The 25783-nt window shown below is 36.6% G+C and overlaps 3 protein-coding genes across 4 annotated transcripts; 1 reads left to right on the forward strand and 2 right to left on the reverse strand.

The window, feature by feature from the left end:
• The first annotated feature begins 1036 nt into the window (after positions 1–1036).
• LOC131013402 (glycerate dehydrogenase HPR, peroxisomal) lies at positions 1037–8510 on the forward strand. The gene is made up of 13 exons (XM_057941477.1): positions 1037–1149; positions 6377–6554; positions 6630–6713; positions 6785–6925; positions 7006–7127; positions 7201–7282; positions 7362–7434; positions 7502–7593; positions 7679–7861; positions 7934–8011; positions 8073–8117; positions 8198–8312; positions 8399–8510. The coding sequence occupies exons 2-13, from the start codon at positions 6432–6434 to the stop codon at positions 8419–8421; spliced, it is 1161 nt and encodes a 386-aa protein (XP_057797460.1). The 5' UTR covers positions 1037–1149; positions 6377–6431; the 3' UTR covers positions 8422–8510.
• Positions 8511–10162: 1652 nt separating this feature from the next.
• On the reverse strand, positions 10163–16812 carry LOC131013401 (uncharacterized). Of its 2 annotated transcripts, none has more exons than XM_057941476.1 (16): positions 16418–16812; positions 15274–15348; positions 14734–14841; positions 14566–14601; positions 14283–14393; positions 14082–14165; positions 13866–13984; positions 13543–13644; positions 13133–13249; positions 12987–13052; positions 12634–12700; positions 12069–12122; positions 11744–11833; positions 10886–10912; positions 10724–10750; positions 10163–10572 (listed from the first exon to the last, which is right to left on the reverse strand). In XM_057941476.1, the coding sequence occupies exons 2-16, from the start codon at positions 15331–15333 to the stop codon at positions 10423–10425; spliced, it is 1218 nt and encodes a 405-aa protein (XP_057797459.1). In that variant the 5' UTR covers positions 15334–15348; positions 16418–16812; the 3' UTR covers positions 10163–10422. The 2 variants fall into 2 exon arrangements, with proteins under 2 accessions (XP_057797459.1, XP_057797458.1); XM_057941475.1 differs by having other exon boundaries at positions 15274–15360.
• Positions 16813–23801: 6989 nt separating this feature from the next.
• Positions 23802–25410, reverse strand: LOC131013412 (uncharacterized). The gene has a single exon (XM_057941486.1). It carries the CDS (start codon positions 24489–24491, stop codon positions 23928–23930), a length of 564 nt encoding a protein of 187 aa, XP_057797469.1. The 5' UTR covers positions 24492–25410; the 3' UTR covers positions 23802–23927.
• Positions 25411–25783: the final 373 nt, after the last annotated feature.

Genomic DNA, 25783 nt, shown 5'->3' on the forward strand with positions numbered 1-25783 from the left:
CTCCATTTATTCCCTCTTTTTTTTTCTCTCTCTTCTCCCACCATTTTTTCACTATTCTTTTTAGATTTTAATCCTTTTCTAAACATTATCACATTATTTTATTTTTTAAAAAATATACTCATTTTAAATTTAATATAGTATAAAAATCATGAAAAATGAAGTTAAAACGATTAAGTTATGAAATAAATTAAAAGTTAAAATATTTTACTTTATCACTTAGTTAAAATTTTACAATTTTATATATATGTTTGTGTATGAAAATACTTATTTATTTATTATGACGCATATACTACTCGATGATAATAATGCCTAATGCTAATTTTTATTATTGATTTTTTTTATTTAATAACTTTAATTATCATTACGCTTTATACAAAGTTGAAAATTTATATTTTTAAATTTAGGATTTTATTAAATAATTGACGGGCGTGGATTGTTTTAGTTTATTTATATTAAAATATATTTTATCTTTATATATTTTAATTTTATTTAATATTTATATTTATTTATTTAAATATATTGTTTAGTTTCAATGTTCGTCGTGCATCGCACGAATGGTAATACTAGTTAATTTTAAAACTATAAATTAAATCACAAAACGAGTCACACGCACATGATTAAGAAAAGCGGAGACTTGTACCATCAACCACAAGAATTTTAAATTTATGGAATATGGTTAACAATTCTAGTTTACTTTTTCGATGTGAGTGAAGAACAGAACCACTTCAACCAAATTCTACAGTCACTCCAACCAAACAAACGCCAAAAATCGCAAACTCCACATTTTTCCCAACCACTACCAGCATTCAAGAATCGGCGATAGGCCGAGTCTCCTTCAATCCAAATCAATCCAATAAAATGTAAGAAAACAAAACGGAAAAAGAAGATATAAAAAAAGATGAAGAAAATAAATTAAAACGACGAATTCAATTATCGACAACATAACACACACATAATCACGTCCACAAACAAACGGTAATAAAATTTGTGAGTTAGCAAGAAAAGATAGGTATATCTACGTGGCGTCACTCCACATACTTCATTATCTCATGCCAAAATGAGAGGCCTCTAACCATTCACTCTCCACCACATCCAATTATCAATTTCATCAAATTTATGTATAAATAATTTATACACTCCCAAATTTATGTTGGGAAAAGTGGTGAATAAATATTCACGAGTGTCCAAATAAATGACACTTGCACAGAGGAACCAGGATAATTCTTTTCCCTCTTGCTGGATTACAAAATGGGATCCAAACCAAGAAAAATATTTAGTGCAAAATATAAGAAAATATGAGACAAGAAATTTTACGTGGAAAACCCAAATTGGGAAAAACCACGAGACCGTAGTCTAGAAATCTTCCACTATGTATATAGTAGGCTTACAAAATTCTCCCTACACAAAATAGGGGAAACACAAATCTCAAGTTTAATAACTTGGAAAACACAAGAGGACTGAGCTACTATATTAAGAGAGATGAAAAATCCTATAATTTTTCTTCACAATTTTCTTCTCTCAAAATGCACTCACCAAACTCTCTCTTGTTTTGCCTCACTTTTCTCTCGCACTCTGCACTTCTACATTTGCCGAATACATAGCTCTATTTATAGGAAAGTTGAGCTGTTGTTTGTTGAAGTTTGCTGCTTTGCTCTTCCAATTTGGTGGGCTGCAGCAAATTGTTGAAGAAGACTGCAAATGTCAAAAGTTGATTCACATTTGTCAAAAGTGGGGTCCACATGATGTGGAAAGCTCAACAATTCTCCCCCTCCACGTCATGTGGAGATTCAACTAGACCTGCTTCACGTTTGCAGATCTCAAACTTATCTCGGGGTAAGGACTTGGTAAACATATCTGCACCATTCTCATCGGTGTGGATCTTCTCGAGCTGCATTAGTTTTCTTTCAAGTACATCTCGAATCCAGTGATATCTCACATCAATATGTTTCGTTCTTGAGTGAAAACTCGAATTCTTACTCAAGTGAATTGCGCTTTGACTATCGCAGTAAAGCACATACTTCTCTTGCTTCAAGCCCAACTCTTGTAGAAACTTCTTCAACCACAACACCTCTTTGCAAGCTTCCGTCACAGCAATGTACTCAGCTTCCGTTGTGGATAATGCCACGCATTTTTGAAGTTTCGATTGCCACGAGATAGCTCCCCTTGCAAGTCTCATCAGGTATCCAGATGTGGATTTCCTGGAATCTATGTCACCAGCCATGTCTGCATCCACATATCCTTCAAGTAGAATATGGTTATCACCAAACTTCAGACAAAGTTTAGAAGTACCTCTCAAGTACCGAAATATCCATTTCACTGCTGTCCAATGCTCTTTTCCTGGGTTTGAGAGAAATCGACTTACCACACCAACTGCGTGAGCGACGTCAGGTCTAGTGCATATCATAGCATACATTAGACTCCCCACCGCAGAAGCATATGGAATCTTTTGCAGTTCTTTCTTTTCTGTCTCACTTGTCGGGCATTGTGCTGAACTTAGCTTCATATGACCCGCAAGTGGAGTGGCGACTGGCTTCGACTTGCTCATTCTAAATCTTTCAAGAACTTTCTCAATATATTGTTCTTGAGATAACCAGAGCTTCTTGCTCTTCCTGTCCCTGAAGATCTTCATTCCAAGGATCTGCTTAGCCGCGCCTAAGTCTTTCATCGCAAAAGACTTGCTCAGCTCTTTCTTCAGCTTATCAATCTTGCTGGCATCATGGCCTACAATTAACATATCGTCAACGTAGACTGACAATATGATAAAATCACCTCCTGCGAACTTCTTGAAGAAAACACAGTGATCTGAGGTGGTCTTGTTGTAGCCATGGGTTGACATGAAGGACTCAAACTTCATGTACCATAGTCTGGGAGCTTGTTTCAGGCCGTACAAGCTCTTCTTCAACCTGCATACAAGGTTCTCTTTTCCTTTGACTTTGAAACCTTCAGGCTGGTCCATGTAGATTTCTTTGTCTAAATCTCCATGTAGAAATGCAGTCTTCACATCAAGTTGCTCGATCTCCAGGTCCAAACTGGCAGCAATCGCGAGCACCACTCTGATTGAAGACATCTTCACCACTGGTGAGAAAATCTCTTCAAAATCAACACCCTTTTTCTGACTGAAACCCTTCACAACCAGTCTCGCCTTGTACCTTGGTTGTGAGCTATTATCCTCAGCCTTTAATCTGTAGACCCACTTGTTTTTCAGCGATCTCTTGCCGGCTGGCAACTTCACTAAGTCATAGGTGTGATTTTCAACTAAGGAGTTCATCTCCTCCTTCATGGCTTCTAACCACTTCTCCTTTTGGTCATGCGCCATGGCTTCTACAAAACTCTGTGGCTCTCCTCCATCAGTGAGCATTACATACTCATGTGGGCTATATCTGGTAGAAGGTTGTCTTTCTCTGGTAGACCTTCTGACTGGAGGGACATCATCTTGTACAGGTGGAGTCTGATCGTCACCTGCTTCATCATCAACCGGATCACCATGCTCCGATTGGGTATCTCCCCCGTAATTCTGGAGTGTCGGTGAAGGAACTGGATCTAAGTTGACAGGAACTTCTGAATTAGATTCAGGCTTTTCCTTCGCATCATCAGGAACTTGATCTTCAAGGAATACAACATCTCTGCTTCTGATGACTTTCCTGTTAACTGGGTCCCATAATCTATAACCAAACTCTTCATGAGCGTATCCCAAGAAGATACATGGTTTGGTTTTATCATCAAGCTTGGATCTCTCATCTTTTGGAATGTGAACAAAAGCCCTGCAGCCAAACACTCTCAAGTGTTTGTAAGACACGTCTTTCCCGGACCAAACTCTATCTGGAATGTCACCACCCAGAGGAGTTGATGGAGAAAGGTTGATCAAGTCAACTGCGGTCCTCATAGCTTCACCCCAAAAGGATTTTGGCAGTTTGGAGTGCGACAACATGCATTTGATTCTCTCACAAATTGTTCTGTTCATCCTTTCTGCCACGCCATTGTGTTGAGGGGTCTTTGGGACGCTTTTCTCAAGCTTGATACCATGGTTCCTGCAGTGTTGCTCAAACGGGCCTTGGTACTCACCGCCGTTGTCTGCACGAACACACTTCAGTTTCCTTCCTGTTTGTCTCTCGACTTTTGCTTGAAAATTCTTAAAGACCTCCAACGTTTGGTCTTTGGTTTTCAAAGCAAAACACCAGACTTTCCTCGAAAAATCGTCAATGAAAGTGACGAAATATAGTGCGCCACCAAGAGTTCTGTCTTTCATGTAGCACAAATCTGTGTGCACCAAATCAAGAGGTTGAGCTCTTCTTGAGGGAGAGAAGCTCTTGAATGCAACTCTGTGTTGTTTTCCGGCCAAACAATCAACACAGGTTTCCAAGTGCATTCCTTTAACCTCAGGGATGAGGCTTCTTCTAGCCAAGATCTCCAGACCTTTCTGGCTCAGATGCCCTAGCCTCTTATGCCATATCTCAATGGAGGAATTTTTGACGACTGCATTCACCTCTCCATTGGACAACGTTGCATGCATCATGTAGAGAGAATTTTGCTTTCTACCCTTTGCTGCAATTAGAGAGCCTTTGATTAGCTTCCATTTTCCTTCGCCGAAATGGTTGATGTAACCATCATCGTCGAGCTTGCCAGTGGAAATAATATTGAGTCTGATATCAGGAACATGTCGGACATCTTTTAAGATAAGCTTACATCCAGTGTTAGTAAGCAGGACAATGTCTCCTATACCAGCAACTTCTGTCACACCATGATTGGCCATTCTGACTTTGCCAAAGCTGCCACCGGTGTAGGATGCAAACATATCACGATGTGGTGAAATGTGATATGATGCACCCGAATCAACGATCCAGTCTGTTTGTTGGCATGACGAACTCACAAGAGCATCATCGCAAACTACGACAACATCGCCATCAGTTGCAACTGTTGTTGTGTCATTCTCAGCTTTTTCATTATTTCCACGCGCTTGATCTCTTTTCTTCTTTCTGCAGTCTCTCTCATAGTGGTTTGGACCACCGCAATAATGGCATTTGAAGTCTTTTCTGGGTTTAGACTTCCCCCTGGATTTATCTCTCGAGTATTGAGAGCCTTTACTTTTACTTCTCCCTCGATCTCCGTTTTCAGCAATCATCGCCTTTGTCTCAGAAGAACGTTCTTGATCTTTTCTTCTGGATTCTTCATTAAGAAGACAATCTTTGACCATCTGCAAGGTCAGTGCTCCACCTGGAGCCGAGTTGCTGATTGACACTACAAGAGTGTCCCAACTGTCCGGCAACGAACTGAGTAGCAATAAAGCTACGACTTCATCATCAAGAGAAATCTTCATGTTGGTGGATTGGTTGATAAGACCCTGGTATGCATTGAGGTGCTCCGTCATGTTGGCACCCTCCGCATATCGCAAGCGAACGATTTTTCTGATGATGGAAGCTTTGTTTAAAGCATTTTTCCTTTCAAACATAGCTTCCATTTTCTTCCAAAGAACGTCAGCTTTTTCCTCATTAGCAAAATGATGAAAAATACTGTGTTCAATGAAGCGCCGGACGTAACCAACTGTTTTTCTGTGCATGATGACCCATTCATCATCACTCATATCCTTTGGTTTGGCATCATCTCCATGTAAGGGCAAATAGAGATCCTTACAATAGAGAAGATCCAACATGCTTGGCTTCCAAATTGAGTAATTTGATCCGTTCAATTTGAACATACCACCAAGCGACGACGATTCCTCCATTTTTAATCCGCCTCAGAACCAAAGTGGCTCTGATACCACTTGTTGGGAAAAGTGGTGAATAAATATTCACGAGTGTCCAAATAAATGACACTTGCACAGCGGAACCAGGATAATTCTTTTCCCTCTTGCTGGATTACAAAATGGGATCCAAACCAAGAAAAATATTTAGTGCAAAATATAAGAAAATATGAGACAAGAAATTTTACGTGGAAAACCCAAATTGGGAAAAACCACGAGACCGTAGTCTAGAAATCTTCCACTATGTATATAGTAGGCTTACAAAATTCTCCCTACACAAAATAGGGGAAACACAAATCTCAAGTTTAATAACTTGGAAAACACAAGAGAACTGAGCTACTATTTTAAGAGAGATGAAAAATCCTATAATTTTTCTTCACAATTTTCTTCTCTCAAAATGCACTCACCAAACTCTCTCTTGTTTTGCCTCACTTTTCTCTCGCACTCTGCACTTCTACATTTGCCGAATACATAGCTCTATTTATAGGAAAGTTGAGCTGTTGTTTGTTGAAGTTTGCTGCTTTGCTCTTCCAATTTGGTGGGCTGCAGCAAATTGTTGAAGAAGACTGCAAATGTCAAAAGTTGATTCACATTTGTCAAAAGTGGGGTCCACATGATGTGGAAAGCTCAACAATTTAGAAATTTAAAAAAATTCCATTGCTGCTCCACGTAAAAGAAAAACAAGAAGTGAAGCATGGCTAGACCATTGCAAGTTGAAGTGTACAATCCTAATGGAAAATACAGAGTTGTTAGCACCAAATCTATGCCAGGAACACGCTGGATTAATCTCTTGGTTGATCAAGATTGCCGTCTAGAAGTAATTAATTAATCATCATCATTATTATTATTCAAAAACATTTCTTTAATGATTTTGTTTTGTTTCCGCTTGCAGATATGCACGGAGAAGAAAACCATACTATCCGTTGAAGACATCATTTCTTTGATTGGGAATAAGTGTGATGGAGTTATTGGACAGGTAAACTAATTAACTCATCATCAACTTGATTTTTGTAATAATCATAAAATATATATATGTTGTGATTTCAGTTGACAGAGGATTGGGGGGAGAGATTGTTCAGTGCATTGAGCAGAGCAGGAGGGAGTGCCTTCAGCAACATGGCTGTGGGGTACAACAACGTTGACGTCGACGCTGCTAACAAATATGGTGTTGCTGTGGGAAACACACCTGTAAGAATTAATGTCGAGTTTGATTAATTTTGTAGTAATAGTTTTGATGGGAGTTGGTTGGTTGGTTGGTGTTGAAATAGGGAGTGCTGACAGAAACTACAGCAGAGTTAGCAGCTTCACTTTCATTGGCTGCAGCCAGGAGAATTGTTGAGGCTGATGAGTTCATGAGGGGAGGCTTGTATGATGGATGGCTTCCTCATCTGTATGTCCTCTATTCTCCAAGGATTACATAATTAATCATTCTTTTTCTTAATTAATCACTAATAATTCTGCAGTTTTGTGGGGAACTTACTAAAGGGCCAAACTGTTGGAGTGATTGGAGCAGGTCGAATTGGGTCTGCATATGCAAGAATGATGGTCTCCAACTAATCCCTAAAACTTAACTTGTCTAAAATCATTGACATAATTTTTTAACTTTTGTGGAAAAATATTATAGGTAGAAGGGTTCAAGATGAACTTGATCTACTACGATCTCTACCAGTCCACTCGTCTCGAGAAGTTCGTTACAGGCATGATCATCATCATCACTACTACTTCCCTCATTGCTCTGTATAATTAGTATTTTTGTGTTTGCAGCTTACGGGCAGTTCCTGAAAGCCAATGGGGAGCAGCCGGTGACGTGGAAACGGGCATCGAGCATGGATGAGGTGCTCCGAGAGGCTGATGTGGTAATATATATGTATAGATGAAGTGAAGCAATTAATCCATTGAATTGATATGATTTGAATTGATTATGGGTGTGGTGGTGTGCAGATAAGTCTGCATCCGGTGCTGGATAAGACGACGTATCATCTGGTGAACAAGGAGAGGCTGGGGAAGATGAAGAAGGAAGCCATCCTTATTAACTGCAGCAGAGGACCTGTGATTGATGAGGCTGCTCTTGTCGACCACTTGAGAGCTAATCCTATGTTTCGAGTTGGTCTTGATGTCTTTGAGGTACACCCCATTTCGCAATTCAATTCTTTCTTCATCATATCATATCATATCCACTTGTGAAATTGTTTTCAGGAAGAGCCATACATGAAGCCCGGGCTAGCAGAAATGAAGAATGCTATAATTGTGCCTCACATTGCCTCAGCTTCAAAGGTAACTTGTTGTAACATGATATGTTGAAGTCATCAGCTCTAATCATATGTTGTAATTGCAGTGGACTCGTGAAGGAATGGCCACATTGGCCGCACTTAATGTCCTGGTATGAACACACTAAGTCTTAATTAAACCTCAAACATTAATTTGATTTGATGACTGACTTATGATGATTTGATTGAATAGGGGAAGATAAAGGGATACCCGATTTGGGCGGATCCGAACCGGGTAGACCCGTTCCTCAACGACAAGTCTCCACCACCAGCAGCATGCCCCAGCATTGTTAACTCCAAAGCTTTAGGTAACTCAACTTGCATATATGTCTCATATCATATCAATTCTTACTATATATAACATCATGTGCTCAAATTTGTTCATTTCTTGCAGGCTTGCCGGTCTCTAAGCTATGAAAGACCTCTACCCATTGTATGTAAACCCTCAGGATTTTGCACCATGGTTATCACCTAATCTATAATATTATGTTAACAGACTTTCTGTTTGTGTGCATGCCCTAAATCTTTAATTCCTCCTACTTGCTGATTTTGTGTTATATTTATATAGTGTCCTTTTTCGTCGCATGGGAAAAAGATCTTGAATTTGATTCTCTTGTGGCGCAGGCTTTAATTCCTCCAACTAGGTGGAATATTTTGTGCGTGTGTTGATTAAGCGGTAAGGGATTAATGCCTAAGGCCAAAGGTCTTGAGTTTGATTCTCTTGTGGCGCGGGCTTTAAATTTTTTTGTTTAATACTGTTAAGTAAAAAAAAAAAAAAACTAAGTGGAATAATTAATAGTACATAAGTGTTTTTAATTAGAACTTCATAATATACTCTATTCTAATGTTCATAATTTGAATTCTAGTAAACTCTAAAGCTTCATGAATTTTGTTAATCCATCAAAAGTGTGGTGTGGTTTAGGGGTATGATCAGTTTTAATAAATAGTTGAAAGATGTGTATAGAGTCAAGAAAACGATCCACTAAAATTGATTTGTTAGATAATTTTAAATAATTTATTAGATAAAAATTTTGTAAATATTGAGTATAAATGTAGTTCAAATATAAGGGTATAGCACAGTTATATAAACGGATGTTACAACTACATAAACAATGATTCCTTCAATTTGGATATAAATACGCTATAACAACCCAAACTTGCTCCTAACATGTTATCGTAATATTTAATCACAATGTCATCATGTTTAGTATGGGAACATGTTCCTGTTCTTCAACTGTCAAACATTTAACGTAAAGCCGGCGGCTATTCAATTATTATAGTTTGGTGCCTTTTATTTCAAGACAGCGCTGATACAAAAATTCGTTTTATGCAAAGGCTTTTATTCATCGGAATAAACTAAACATTAAACCCGCTCAAAAAAGAAAAAACTAAATATAAAATTTCAACTACTTTCATGAAAATAACCTGACATTTCAATATCTACGAATCAATACGCCATATGATAGTAGTTTTTTTGCAAATTGGGATTCAATCGAGATTTTGCTAACGTGACATGAAATTTCAATATTTACAAATCGATACAGCATTTGCGATTTCTAGGTTGATAATTCTGGTAACACGACACATGAGACCAAATACAAACAAAATCTGTTGTGAATTTGTTTGACACGAATACGAATACAACATAATTTGTACGATATGAATGTGATGCAGTTTCATTATAATAACACCAACAAATAAATTCAGTCTCAAGATGCGGGTGTGACTGTGAGTGAACTCAAAATCTCAATCCCAAAATTCAAACCCTAATAATAATAATAATAATAATACTCCCTCCGTCACATATAGAGTGAGACTCTATCTATTTTGGATAATAATAATAATATTGTTTAATACTAAGTCACTTGATAATTCTTTCACTCTTCAAACATACACAACCTTTATTTTTATTTTTACAATCGACTCGAGATCGAGAAGCAACCCAAACTAAGATTAAAATCACAATTTTCGAAACCTATAGAATCAACCAGATTATTGTACATACTGAAAGAAAAAAAGGGTTAAAAACTCTTCTCTGCGTATACCTGTATCAAAAACATCTTATCTACATAATTGAAGTGCAATTGAATGTAAATATTATCCCTTTCTACTCTAATATTCTTGGGGAAGGGGGATTAAAAACTAGTTGTTCCTTCAATACTGGAAATGATATATTTCTATTGAAATTATAATTGATGTAATTGCATAAATTCACAAGACTAGGGATTTTGAGAATTCTAGTCCTACTCAAATCTGACCACTGTGATGGTGTGTATGCATGTATGCTAATGACCCTCTGGCATGCTTTTAGATCAATGGCGGAATTGGGCTAAACTATGAACACTAAAAAATAAAATAATTACGAGAATCGACATTTGGCCGGACAGACTGAGAAAATTTACAGTGAACTTTGCCTAGTTAGACCTTAGAATAGCCGCGCTTACGGTTGCGCCTAAGCTTCCGCATTGGGCTTGGAGGGAACGGATCGGCCCATCTCTTGTCCTCCTTCACGGCTCGCTCCCATCTCTCCTTGAATTTTTGAAGCTCTACTGTTGATTGCCTCCTAATCTGCTTTAGGACAGTCCAAACAAGAGCATTAGAACCACAAAAATCTATTGTCCTAGACTATGCCTTGTGCAGTTTTATTTTCAATCCTGCTTATCTGGAAGAATCAAATAGCCGCAAGATTAGGATGGGAAAGCCAGATGCGGCAACTCACCTCTGATCTAACGTCAACAGGATGCCTCTGAATAAAGAAGAAAAGAGACAGCGAAGTAAGAATCAGTATTTGCAAATTTTAGAGAGACTACTCAACAGTTTCTCTGAAAATAAAAGGGACAGAAGAGACGGAACAAATGAGCTCAAGTGATGAAAGTTATACCTTAACAGTTTCTTCAGGATTCTTGACCTGCATATATATTAAAACATCAACTCACGATGAACTGAAACAGCTCATAAAATTTGAGAAGCTAATTAGCTTAATATCACTAACTCTGAATTTGGTTCACTATGCCGATGACATGATTGCCATGAGCTAATCAAAATTTGTGTTGTATTTAGGTAAAGATGTGGGATGAGTGGCTTTCTATAATATAAGAATAAAAAAGAGCACAAAATAGAAGCAAGTATTGACTAGAAACAATGGAAAATAGAATAAGTAATACAAGCTTCGATTATTATGCATATTCCAAAATTGGAAAGTGATCAAAGCAGAGAAACAATGAAAGTGGTCGTCAGAGCACATATTTGTGGACAGACAATTCTGTCTATTCAAAATACATTCTTTTCTTTAAGAATATTCTCAAATGCTCATACTTGAAAATGATTTATTGAGATTTATTATATGTTATTGTAGCCATTATCTTTGGTGCACATTGGGTAAATTTACGAAGCTCCGTACATGATATATGGGCTCTAGATATAGTAAGAAATAAAGGCTCCTTATATTTCTATATCTCGACCATCACCTACAATAAAATGTACACACGATACAATATCATAAGATAAATAATTTCTTCCAGCATTTGCAGATGCAAAATCATTAATGGATCGAGAATGGCATCAATCAACAAATTATCCAAGTTTAACTATATTACTTCAGGAACTGCACGTATATTTCCCATCAAGAATTCCAAATAATGATCGTAATCAATCCCATGCCTAATACCACAGCTATCTATTACATCTATCACATATTACAAGATTTCTGATATATACAGCGGGAAGTTTAGTAGATCACCTTTTTTGCAGACTGCCCGCCCAAAGTTTGTATGCTCTGATGAACTACGTACTCACTATCAACTACTCCCACCTTTTGGGTACGATCCCCCTGTAAAGTTCCAAATATATCAAAATAAGTAAAATATAATATCTGTAAAGTTCTGTTGGCCTATTAGTTGACATGAATGAATTTCAAATTTCCGTGAAAGGAATAAGAGAAGGGATTTTACTGAGTAAAAGTTCAACAAGATGCCTCCGTGGAGTGGAACTACACTAACCATAGTTCATCTAGATAAAACCACATTCGTAGAAATCAAACACATGGCCTCTGATAGCAATCTTACCTGTGCACAATAGCCAAGTTTCATATCCATTCCCCATCCATGAACAAGATCATTCTGACAATCGAGGGAAAACTGTAAGATCCACAGTACTGAGAAGGAAATACTACACTTATATGACTGTAGATCAAATATAAATGAGCATAGATTCAATCTGATACATTAGGCCAAAGGTTTAATAGCTAGATTTAACGCCGTATGTACGATTCCAGAGCTATCTATACACTCTGCACATGTTTTCATTCGTGCAACATGGTGGATAACCATCAGTAGGTAAAAAAGACCCATAAACCCACTGTAACTTGGATCTGAAGGCCATTCTAAAAGGAATATAAAAGTAAAAAAGAATAAGGTTTCACAAAAATTACTTGTTTTCTATAGCAACTGCATTCAAACTTAAACTTTTTGGCAAGTAACAATACAGATTCAGGCATTGTGATTAAAAGTGTTGAAGGAAAGATGTTGACGGAAGTATTATGCATGATTCGTTCATAATTGTAGGTTTTAACTTTTAAGCAAGCAAAGCACAAGAAATTAGTTCAGGCCCAGGGTAAACACCAAAGATTACCTGTATCAAATGCCAGGCACAATGCCAAGCTGATCTTGAAAACACAGGAGCCATTCCTTCCACAAATCTGCAAAAAAGATTGTGAAATCAGCATGTGTGCCTTCAGAAAATAGAAAGAGGCACCATATGCCCTGGTGCTCTACTGAATTGCTGAGAAATCTGGCTTGGATATCCCATGTACAAAGAGGAAAGGACGGAAGAAAGAAAGTATATAAGTTCACGGCAAGCAACAATGTTCCGAAGGAAAAAGAAAGAGAGCTGAAATATTGATGATACAAACCAATCATGAAGCAGGATTCATTATACTGAATACAAGTACACAAATGAAATAATTATTCAACAGAATAACCTACCCACTGCATGGCGGCCCCTCACTATCATCTGAACACTTCGTGCTACCTCTGACATCATAGACTCTTCTGCTTGAAACAAAATATATAAGAACCAATACCACCACATACAGAAGTAAGAACTTAGACCAAGCAGATTTTGTGCATACTTATGAAATATTTTCATTCTATTTCTTATAGTGATCCTGTGATGTATGCCAGTAGAATTTGGATCCAAAGCCGGCTGAGATATTTCAAGTCCTTCTGATTTTACAATTTGCAGATACCTGAGCAAGGAGAAGTTAAAGTTATCATACTTAATTATGAGATAGTACAACAGATGAATCGGAGATGAAACCATAATTTGGTTTTTTTGCAGATTAAGAAGATAAATATTCAGAAGGAAATGTAGAAGTTAGATCCCCCAAATAAATACATATTCCCAGGTTGCATGAGCTATCTAAAGTACCTAGTTAAAGCAAGTAATCTTTTCAAACTCCTAAAACATAACTGGATTTTCTACTAAGAAGTAAGAACAAAATAGAGGTCCCAGGAAACAAATAGGTCGATGCAATTGTACCTTCCAGGGTGGAAATTTTTTACTCCCAAATCTTCATCCCATAGGAATATGTAATCATAGATAGACACAACAGCAGGATGTAAAAAGCGCTTCGCAAACCACCTGAACATGAAAACACAGTTTATCAAAAAATATCACATTGGATCATGATCTCACATTGTTGGCGTAGCATTTACGTCGATAAAAGAATAAAAGAGTTGATACATTGAACTCCTGGTTCAAAATATGTCGGTCTTTGGCAACTTTTTGGAAATGTATGATACATAAAACTGAGAACTTCAATAATAACATACGTTCGAACTTGTACAGATTATAGGTTTTACCATTTTGTTTGATTGTGAGCTACTATATGTACAGCTTCCCTACTCCATTCCAGGTCTGACCACCCATCCACGTTTCCATCATAGTGGAACAGAACAATAGTAAAATTCTCTGGACGAAACTGAATCCATAAAAATTAGGTGACTTGCAAACCGAGGTCATCTCTTATTTCTTAATGATCAGAAATTCTCAGCATTTCAATGTAAAGACTTTTGTACCTTTTCAACAATAGTGCAGACATTCTTCTTTTGTTTAATTCCAACAGGCATTGCTAGCAAATTGTTAAATTCCCTTACACTTCTCTGAAATTTCAGAAAATAGTCCATCAGAAAGAGGTGTGTGCAAGAAATGTTACATAGTTGTCATCAACAATCCATCCTTAATCAATGAGATAAGTGAGTGATGACATAAACAAACACCTGTGAGTTATGACTGCTTGTTGCCCATAAAGGCTTTAACTCCAGGTCTGATCTTGCTTCAATGATACCACGAGGTAGACTATTCAATCTTGTTGTATCTACTGGTGTCTCCTGGATAAAAATGCCAATAGAACCTCAACAGCAGAAAGGAAAAAGCAAATAGAAAAGAAAATAGAGAAACTGGTCGAAAAGTATATAAAGAAAGGAACCGAAGTATCTTATCACAACTCTTTCAGCACATAAATGACATTGAGATTGTTAGAATAATAAAACATGCATATACCTTTGATGTGTAGAAAGGTTGCAATTTTGAATCCATCTGATAGAAAAGGCAAGACAAGGATAAAAGTGTTATACCGTCATGGTAAATATACATGAAAACGTTAGAAAAAAGAAACCAGATACATCTTAAAACAACTACAGTCCTTAAGCAAACTCTGCGTTGAGATACCTCTGTCTGTTGGTACTGATAATTTGTGGTCCTGTATATGACGAATAACATAACTGTACAGACAACTCCCATAAACGGCAGCTGATTCATCTTTGCCCCACATAATCCCTGCAGTTTTGGTTACAGGTTAAGCATTCTACACAGATACATAATACTGCTCCAACTTAAAAACTTGGACGACTTTTATTTTTCAAAAAAACCCTCAATAAGTATATGTATATATAGGGGGGGTTATTGTGAGAACTATATTTTCCATGAGTACGTGAGAACAATGCACTTCCCTATAAATTTAATGCATTCATTGTTAAATTTAATACATTTGGAAAAAAAAATGTCCCTCATGGGATTCGAACCCAAGTGATGCATTCATCCAGTAAGATGATGCATCCACCGTAGATCTTCGTGATCGAAGGGCCGTTCTCACAACAATTAAAGGTTCTAATTTGAACCCTCACCTATATATAAAAGGGTTGTAAGATCCATCTAATTTGTCTGTGCCAGAACAGAAACAAATAAAGGTAACCCTGCCAAGCCACTTACCCCATCAAATAAGTAATATCTTTTCTTGATTAGCCACCTCCATGATGTTGATCCTCTCATATGCCTTTTCAATTTCTGATAAAATAGCTACAATAAATGAAAGTATATGATATCTGATCTTAATAATAATACACATAAAAATAAAACTTTGCAGAAAAGTCACTGAATTGTATCTGATGCATGGTGTACAATGAAAGTGCAGTGATTACTGTCCTTATCTATATCTCATTAGAACATTCATCACAACTGGAAAACAGAAGAAAGAGAACGGGCATAACAAATCTTAAAATCACCATCACAGGAGGAAAATTGTCAACTTGTTGATTCTCATACTGCCTTCACTAAGGAAAATTTACAACTTCTGCATCCATGCCCCCTACAAGACTTATGGAATCCAATTCAAAACTTACGGTATTGAGCTGTGACATGCAGATGGCATGAGATACTCATGGTGCACTTATATCTTGTTTGCATTGGTACTCACATGGATTAAGGATGCAAAGAAACATGTCCTGATGTCACATAACTGCATATTTCAGTTCACCGCAATTTATGCTTCTTTTTTTTTCTTTTATTATTTCGTTATCAGTGTTATCTTGGACCAAAAAGGGCACAAGCAGCTAGTTCAACTTGAACTCAACAGTGAGGATAGGGCTCAAATACAGGATTTAAACTTTTATTCGATAATTTCCCACAAATGACAAATACTTAATCCCAGATTGAAATTAGTTTTAAAACTATAAATTAAATCACAAAACGAGCAGCAGCTCACACACACGCACATGATTAAGAAAACCGGAGACTTGTACCATCAACCACAAGAATTTTAAATTTATGGAATATGGTTAACAATTCTAGTTTACTTTTTCGATGTGAGTGAAGAACAGAACCACTTCAACCAAATTCTACAGTCACTCCAACGAAACAAACGCCAAAAATCACAAAGAAAAAAATCGCAAACTCCACATTTTTCCCAACCAGCATTCAAGAATCGGCGATAGGCCGAGTCTCCTTCAATCCAAATCAATCCAATAAAACGTAAGAAAACAAAACGGAAAAAGAAGATATAAAAAAAGATGAAGAAAATAAATTAAACCGACGAATTCAATTATCGAGAACATAACACACACACAGAGTCACTCACCTTCAAGCCACCGATTCGATAAATCCGAGGCGCAAGACACCGATAGATACTCGAACTTGCAGCTGAAATCACCTCTGATATAGGCTTCACCGCTTCGTTCTTAACGTTTGCACTTCAAACATCTGACGTAATCGCAATGGATAGATTCGGAGAGAAAAAAAGTAATAGATACAAAAACAAGTGTATGTATACGTATGCAGAAACGCGTGTTTAGTCTGCGTGCTAGAGAGAGAGAGAGAGCGGAGTTGACAGAGGGAGAAGAGGAAGGAAGAGGAAGAACCCACGTACAAAGCGCCGAAATTAGTCTTCAAATTAAAAATAAACACTTTAATTCGTTGGATTGCACTCTCACCATAATTTATACGCCAACTTTTCTCATTTAATTAACAACCCCAATTAAATTATTAGTATTTGTTACACCATTTATTTAGTGCAGTAGTTTTGATCAATTCTTTATTATGAGGTGTATAATTAATTTGTGTGCATACCAAATAAATTATGTCAACTGTATAAGCGTATTAAAGGCTTTTCTGTATCGATTTTTGTCATAGATTATCATGATATTAATATTGCGCATTCTATTCAAATTTGTGGAATGTGAGACTAAACATAAATTATTGTGACTCCTTTACTTAATACAATGAAAATGTTTGAATACCCCTAAAAACAAATTAATATGAATAAATAAGACCTCAGAGCACGAATTCAACATAACAAAAGGGGGGAGAGTTTGAAGATTTTAAAAATGAAGATTTGGAAGTATTCTATTCAAAATTACATTTCGTTTATAGGGAAATGAAAATGCCAATATGGGAGTAATTATGATAAAGTGAGATCAGCTACAAATGTTGGAGTAATTCTCACGTGCAAAAAGACAAACATAGATTAGGACAACTTAAATTGTTGACTTCCATTATTGTCCAGAAGGAGGACCTATGGATGGGCTCTATATTTGATGAGTGGTGACAATATTCACTCTAACTATATCGTAAAAATTTATTTCAGACAATTATTTTGTTGATTCAAACCATAAACATGATTGATTGTTTTAAATAAATTGTACATTATACTATAAGCCATATATGATATCATATTTTCACATTATTAATGAGATATGACATACTAATAATAACGTATTTAAATACGAAGAGTGATCAGACATGTTACTATTCCTAAATATTAACACATGATAGAACAAGTTTTTTTTTTTTTTTTTTACATACAAGGCATATACTGAAATCGATGTTTGCGATTATGCGATTGTACCCTCCTTCATGTGCAAAAACACACAAATTATATATTTAACCGTGTGATGAGTAATTCGAATCTGGGATTTTTGTACATCAAATAAACTTTTGTGACAAATTATGTTACACAACATTTGTTGCAATTTAGTGGAACTTATCACCTTTATAAAGGTGAGTCATAAGGGTTGAATAGAAAATACATAAAATCCTTTTATTTACAACGATTTATTTACAAATCCATTTTGGGCAAAAAAGCTGAAATTCCCAAGCTAATGGTGTAATAACACCTAAGAATTTGAAGTTGTTATTAGACTTACATCAAATTACTTTGTCGTCCAACATTTAATTGTTAAATTGAATGTGGCGTTAGAAAACTCATGATATGGTTACTTTGTCATCTCGTATCCAATATCTTTTACAATATATCACTAAAGTTGTTTAAAATTGAGTGGATAAATTCGAACATAGTGTGAATATATGTGTTAACTTTTTAAATCAATTCCAAACCAACCCAAACAAGGGTACCAAGAGATATGGGTACTATTAGAAATGTACTTTTATGAATTTTCGATTTAATGATGAAATATATGCTGGATGATAATAAAGTAATTTTATAGAGAAGTTGGCAGTGTAAAAATATATGTAAATGACCGTCAAATTATGTAATTGCACTATTAATTTGAGAGTTGGAATATTCTTTTTTTCTTTTGATGACAAAATATATTTTATGGGACATCGCGAATCATGTAAACGGTTGGAGTGTTTATGAAAGCTTCACTCTTAAAACTAATATATTAAAATATTGTTCCATCTATGTTGCAGTGTTAATTACGCAAACAAAGTATATTAACACAACAGGTGGAATCTGGCTTTGTGTGAGTTGTCCTTAATTAATATCTGACCAAATTAATCTATCGGTTGTTCTTGTTCACTTGCTCCTTAATAATTTGGTTTATTTTCAAGTAATATAATACTCCATCATATTGACTGTTATCTCAAAATAAATACACGCTCTTTAATTTATTAATGTATGCAATCCAAAAATAATTTTGGATACGTAGCTAGGAAGAATTCGTATTTCCCCTAAACATAAAAATTTAATTTCTTCCAAATGTTACTAACTGTTATTCTGTTACTTAGAGCATCCGCAATGGGGTTACATGATAGCTTACATGATAGCCTATTTTATGATGGGGGACCACATGGTGTAAAGATGCTGCAGTGGGGTTACATGATAGCTTACATGATAGAATTAGTTATAAAGAGAAGAAAAATTGGAAAAAAATAAAAAAATAAAAAAATCACCGTTTAAAGGGCTACACGATAGAACGTGTAGCCCTCGTGTAAACCTCTCCCGCAACGGTTACACGATAGCTCATTTACACGATAGCCCAATCGTGTAATGGCTATCGTGTAACCATTGTGGATGCTCTTATTTCTGAAGGGCGAATTTGATGTGGCTCGCTGTCATTAATTAAAAAGAAATCATTAATAAATTTGAGAAATGTATCTTAGTTTATCTTGTATTTTTTATTTTTTTTTAAATATTTTTTCCTTTTTTGTTTAAACTATTAATAGTGGTTCTCTATTATAGTGATTATTCGAACCCACAATTTAATAATTGAAGGGGAAACGTCTTACAAATTGAGCTGTGTTTCATTATCATCTTATGCTTGTATGACCAAATCATGTAGCTAATTTAAACTGGCATTGAATTTAATCATGTCTCTGTGTCCCAGAAGAAAAGGAAAATAACAGTAATTACAACATTCAATTGTTGGGTTTTTTGAGCTGTTGTCGTTAGTTTGCCCCATCAAGTACGTTGTTCTAAATTAAGTAATTAAATTTTCATGTTTCCTATAAAAGTTTGAGCATTACAATGCAATAAATAGCCTAGCTACTCTTAATTTTGGAAACCAGCGCGGAGCTAAACCTATTTTGCTATGCCAACTCAAAGAAAAAGAAAATGAAATATTATGGCTGTGATGTTGAGAATACAAACTAAACATAGTATTATACGATATAGTTTCATTATGCAACAAATTTCATTTTAAATTGCACAGTAGGTGCATCCACTATAATTTTTCATACATTTATGATCTAACGCAAAATGTTGTTTATTGATGTATTTTATCAATGCACATCGTATATTTTGTGTAACATTAAAATCATGGTTTAGTTTCTAATTCAAAAAAAAAATCATAGTTTAGTTGATTGAGTAAAATAATACTAATAATAACATACTTTTATACAAAAACATAAAAGATTGCTAATGATGCATACTGGCCTCAAGTGACAAAGTTGGGGCACCCAAAGACACTTTTTTTAGATGTCTTGGGAGCAATCTCGTCTGGTTGCGGTGTAGTTTTCCATTTTTGTGTGGGTAGTGGTCCCGCCTGCTGATGGATGACGTATTTGATTATATAATAGATACCTCTTGCAATTTTTAATAAATTAAAATAAAATAAAAGGCTAATATTAGTAAAAATCACAAATATTGAGAAAATAATTAAATATAAGATTTACTAATGAATCTGGAGTTGTTATAACTTATAGGTAAGTTATATTGGTTAGAACTAATAAAGTGCTGGTCGATCATAGAACAAAAAAAGTGGGTTTCAGTTAGTTGCAAAATCCCAAATAGTTATCGACCAATAATTTGACAAACTAATAATTAAAAAAAATGACAAACTAAATGTAGAATAATTAGGCGTAGAGCTGGTTTGTTTCAATGATATATATATCTGAATCCAAAAATTATAACATGACTCAAAAAAATTATGGGAAAGGGGGGGGGGGGGGGGGGGGGGGGGGGGAATCCCAGTCAATCAGCTAAAAAATCTAATCCAAGTCCAAAACTTATTTGATGTAGTTTTCGAGAAAAGAAAGTTGACGTGTGGATTAAAATTTAAATATTCAAAATAGCATGAAAATTTGGTGTGCATAGCCAATCTTGGATGAAACTCGTGACATGATGTACTTTTGAGGCGAGAGCATGTAATTAAAGCTAAAATATGTTAGGGGCTATGATGGTGTGGCAAATTTGGATACAAAAATGCAGAGAGAAGCATGAGGCCAAGGAGGGTTATTAATGAGACTTGCAGAGTGGATGAGAGTAGCAATGTGTTTGGCTTGGGAGCCATTATCCGAGATGCGGACGATGCCAACTTCCAAGACAATGGTGGCGGAAGTCATGGCTATAGTCCATGCATGGTATTACCCTTAGTATGGAGTGCGAGCTACACCCGTTTCCATTTTCACAGACTCCAAGGCCGGCGCTCCTCCCGCAACACATATGTGATATTTTGGAGGTGGCTAGAGATAATTTTTTAATTGGTGTCTTTTATATTGTAAACACAAATTTTTTGTATTTCAATTTGATAAAATACAAAATGCGTTACAAAGATAATTTGATAGAATTTGAAGATAGATTTATGCAGGTTGCAATCTCTAGTTAATCCTCTGATTCTTCTCTTCCATTTGATTCTTGAACAAGCTCGAAGATTATTGAAATACTTGATTTGATGACGCCAATCCAAGGGACTTAAGTCATGATTTTGGATTGAACGTTGAACTTGATTTGATTTGAGAAGAACGTCCTTAGAATTTTGTAAGAACGCCTTGAAGCTTTCGATCTTGGAGATTTGAAGATCTTGATCACTTGAAGATTTGAATGCTCAAATACTTGAAGATTCGAATGATACTTGAAGATTTGAATACTCAAACGATTGAAGATTTGAAGGAGACTTGAACGTTAGATAGAATTCTTCAAGATACTTGAATACTTGGAAGAATACTTGAACTCTCCAATTCTCCGCCTCTTCTACTTGTGATACTAGAGAGAATTCTTATGCTCTTCAATCTTCCGTTCCTTCACGTTCTTTCTAATGAGCACCCCAACACCTCTATTTATAGATTTTAGAGATGGGCTTCGTGGGCTTTATGGGCTTTGGGCCTTCATGCATGGGCCTTAGGGCTTTAGGTGTCCATAAGCCCATTAATTTATTTATGTTAAATATTAATTATATATCTATTTAATTTAGGAATAAAATCCCATTTAATAAAATAGAAAATATAATTGAATATTTAATTCATGAATTTACACGTGGCACGATTTAATTCGACGACAATTTAATTGTCTACAAATTGCCCCATCGAGACTTGTTTATGGACAAAATGTCTTTGGTAATAGACAAGTTTCGAAATTTATTTTGATAGTTTAAACTCTTATCGAGGAGTTCTTGACTTGAATTTAATTTTTTTTTAATTTTCAAATAGTTTATACTCGTATTTAGGAGTTCTTGAATTTCTTTGAATTTTTGTAAATAGTTTATACTCGTATTTAGGAGTTCTTCAATTTCTTTGAATTTTGTAAATAGTTTATACTCGTATTTAGGAGTTCTTCATTTGATTTTGAAATTTTAAATAGTTTATACTCGTATTTAGGAGTTCTTCATTTGATTTTGAAATTTTAAATAGTTTGTACTCGTATTTAGGAGTTCTTCATTTGATTTTGAAATTTTAAATAGTTTATACTCGTATTTAGGAGTTCTTCATTTGATTTTGAAATTTTAAATAGTTTATACTCGTATTTAGGAGTTCTTCATTTGATTTTGAAATTTTAAATAGTTTATACTCGTATTTAGGAGTTCTTCATTTGATTTTGAAATTTTAAATAGTTTATACTCGTATTTAGGAGTTCTTCAATTTCTTGAACTTTGTAAATAGTTTATACTCGTATTTAGGAGTTTTTCACTTGAATTTGTAAATAGTTTATACTCGTATTTAGGAGTTTTTGAATTGAATTTTGGAATTTTAAATAGTTTATACTCGTATTTAGGAGTGCTTGATTTGAATTTGAATTTGTAAATAGTTTATACTCGTATTTAGGAGTTCTTCATTTTCTTTGAATTTATAAATAGTTTATACTCGTATTTAGGAGTGCTTCATTTGATTTTGAAATTTTAAATAGTTTATACTCGTATTTAGGAGTTCTTCATTTGATTTTGAAATTTTAAATAGTTTATACTCGTATTTAGGAGTTCTTCAATTTCTTGAACTTTGTAAATAGTTATACTCGTATTTAGGAGTTTTTCACTTGAATTTGTAAATAGTTTATACTCGTATTTAGGAGTTTTTGAATTGAATTTTGGAATTTTAAATAGTTTATACTCGTATTTAGGAGTGTTTGAATTTCATGAACTTTGTGAATTGGCTACAAATTCTTGGCGCAACTTTAGACATTGCAGCCTATTAATTAATGCTTCACTTGAAGTGGGCAAAATCATAGCTATAATTCCAAACTTCACGTTTTTTTTTTTTTTTTTCAAAGCCATATAATTTTTTTTTTTTTTTCGGCCAATTCCCTTTCTTCCAGACTTTTAGAAAATGATCCAACAATTTTCCTCCAATTTAAAGATGAGTGACCCATCACCACTCAGCCATTAAATGAAAACCCAACAAAGAAAAAGCACGATTCTCCAGCTCACAATCTTTTCTCCATCCTCATCGTTCATCTGGTAAGCTTTAAATCACCACCGTCCAGCTCAATGTTCACTGATTCTCTCAAGCAGTTTCAGTCACTACAAGTATTGAATTCTACTTTCAGCTAACATATATGCCATTTTCATTCTTCTTTTAACAACACCTCTTTTTTTTAGGCAAATTTCGTACGTGCCAACACAAACACAGTCCTTTGCTACATTAAATGTAGTCCCTTTTAAGCTTTGACAGCTTGTTTTGAAGGGCCATTCATAGCTGGAAGAACAGCTGGAACTCCACTCTTCGTATACTGGGCGGCTAAGTTTAGAGATTTGGTGAAAAGTTTGCTTATAAATAGAGTAGCTCTTCCTTCTTTTTAGCAGCAGCAAATACTCCTTTACTTCATCTCTTTCTTTTATCTTTCTTATCTTCTGGTTTTGCTTCTGCTTCTTCCTTTTTTCTCCTCCTCTTTCGCCGGCGTCGCTACCTTTTCCGGCTCGGGCTCGGACTACGGGGGCACGTCCTTCTCCGGGGCAGCGGGCTTCTCCGCCACCGGCGAAGGCTTCACGTCCACCACCGTACCTCCGAAGCTCAGCGCCGTTTGTCGGCTTTCTCGCGGTCTTCAAGTATTGCCGAATCACGTCGCCCAGTTCTTCTGCACCCATCTCTCTCTACAGATCAAACTCCAGTTCTTGCGAAATTCATCGAGGAAGTGATCAGTAATTTCTTCTCAAATACAATATATATATATACTTATTTGCAGTTATCTTTAATCTCAAGAGTCAAGCCACGGCCACTGTTCCCCTCTGTACAACTTTATTCGTGTCGGATTCCTTGGCGGAATCGGAGGTCTGTCTCACAGCGCTCGATCTCTTCGACGAAGACGACGAGGAAGACAACGACATCTTCCATTTCTTACCCGTCGCCTCATCCATCTCTATCTGTTCCTGTCTGCACTCTTGGCTACAGAACGGCGTGTTCCCTCTGTACATGAAGATGTCGCTGTTTTGGCTGAGCGGTCTGCGGCAGAGCGAGCAAGAATCGAGGAAGTGCGGTTGGTAGTCGTGCTCGCATCCGGTGTAGTAATATGCTGCGGCTGAGCCCATGGTTGCAGCGGCGGTGGCGACGGTGATGGGAAGGTGCAGCGGCAGCCGCCGTGGCCGGCGAGGTTGCAGTTGGCGCGGCGGCCGTTGATGATCGGAGTGAGAGAGATAGAGAAGAGGGTGAGGGAAACGGAGGAGGCGGCCCTCCGGCGGCTGTTTCCACCGGGGAAGAAGGTCGGCGGCTGTCCCTGTGTGAACCGAGAGAGAGCGAGAGCGGATTTCTTTTGTTTCTCTGCTTGGCATGCTCAATCAACATGGTATTTATTTGATTTCTTACAATATGTCCAAAGTAGAGCAGATTGGGCCCATCCATGTGATTATTTCTTGAGCTTGCTGCATTGCCTTTCACTTTTGCTTTCTCTTTATAATATTGCTTTTTAGACATCTTGCTTGCTCATGCTCGTCTACTTGTTTCTTTCACTATTTTCCAAAATGACTTGATTTTGATCTCGATTTGAACAAATGCATTTTTTTTGTACATTTCAGTTCATTTTTCAAAGGATCCACATACTTTGTTATATCAGATTTGTCTTCAAATCTCCCGTCTTCCTCATGCATTCTCTGAGAGAACACCACCCGGCTATTTGGGTTATTCATCTGCATGACTTTCTTTTGCTTTTAGTTGTACATCTGAATTTGGCTTGGTTTTATCTTTGAAGGTAGCAACTTTTTCCCATGAGAAGACAATTTTGTGTAAGAAGCATTGCCGCCTTGGGCTTTGTTTTTTCTTCTTAGCGGGCGCAGCAGCTGCTGGACCGGTTTAGAGCGCGGTGGCTTCGGCTTTGGCTTTGCAGCAGTCTCCGGCTTCTTCTTAGCGGGCACGAGCTACACCTTCAACAGTATTTCGATCATGAGCCACTCGAAAGGGACTTCGAATACAACGGCTGCTGATTTCGTCAAGCTTCATTTCGTATCTGAGCAGAATTTCCCGCAGCCGTTGGTGGCATTTGTGTCGAGTGGTGAGCAGCTATAACAGAGACTCCGTACAGCTTGGAGACGGAAGCATGGTAGAAGTTGAGGTTGAACTCGCCGGATATCCATGGCGGCGGCAACTTCAGAAAAAACTGAGAGAAGCAGCAGCAGTTCATGGTAACTCCAACAAGAGGTGGTGGATGGGCTGTGCGCAGTTCTTGCTGATTTTCGGACCAGCGGCGGCGGTATTTTTAGGAGAAGATTGACGGCCGACGGCGATTTCGAGCATACACTCTTAATAGATGCCGGAGCAGGAATCTTGCAAGGCGACGGTGGAAGCAGTGACCCGCCGGATTTGTGGGAAGAAGCCGAGGGCAGTTGGCGGAAGGCAGCGGCGGCGGTGCCAACAACCGGGACGCGGCTTCGCCGGATTAGAGGCGGCGCAGATCGAAGAAGAAAGGAGCAACTGGATTTTTGTGTTCCTGTGCTTCTATTTCAGCGTGAGAGAGAAGCCGAGAGGCTTGTGGGCTTTTCTTAAATGATTATGTTGGGCTTTTTTTTTTTAAGTTAATATTGGCCCAAAATTATTAATAAACAGAATACTTCTCTGATGGCACGCTGAT

The sequence above is a fragment of the Salvia miltiorrhiza genome, chromosome 2 (genome assembly GCF_028751815.1).
Source record: "Salvia miltiorrhiza cultivar Shanhuang (shh) chromosome 2, IMPLAD_Smil_shh, whole genome shotgun sequence".
Classification (NCBI taxonomy): domain Eukaryota; kingdom Viridiplantae; phylum Streptophyta; class Magnoliopsida; order Lamiales; family Lamiaceae; genus Salvia; species Salvia miltiorrhiza.

What these genes read in the sequence shown, in the direction of transcription:
- LOC131013402 (XM_057941477.1), top strand. Translation starts at nt 6,432, where the DNA reads ATGGCTAGACCATTGCAAGTTGAAGTGTACAATCCTAATGGAAAATAC. An exon ending in TTGCTGTGGGAAACACACCT is followed by an intron (nt 6,926 to 7,005) that starts GTAAGAATTAAT and finishes GTGTTGAAATAG; the next exon opens with GGAGTGCTGACAGAAACTAC. An exon ending in TGTTAACTCCAAAGCTTTAG is followed by an intron (nt 8,313 to 8,398) that starts GTAACTCAACTT and finishes CATTTCTTGCAG; the next exon opens with GCTTGCCGGTCTCTAAGCTA.
- LOC131013401 (XM_057941476.1), bottom strand. Translation starts at nt 15,333, where the DNA reads ATGAGAGGATCAACATCATGGAGGTGGCTAATCAAGAAAAGATATTAC. An exon ending in ATCAGTACCAACAGACAGAG is followed by an intron (nt 14,602 to 14,733) that starts GTATCTCAACGC and finishes CTTTTCTATCAG; the next exon opens with ATGGATTCAAAATTGCAACC. An exon ending in AAAAATTTCCACCCTGGAAG is followed by an intron (nt 13,250 to 13,542) that starts GTACAATTGCAT and finishes CTCCTTGCTCAG; the next exon opens with GTATCTGCAAATTGTAAAAT.
- LOC131013412 (XM_057941486.1), bottom strand. Translation starts at nt 24,491, where the DNA reads ATGCCAAGCAGAGAAACAAAAGAAATCCGCTCTCGCTCTCTCTCGGTT.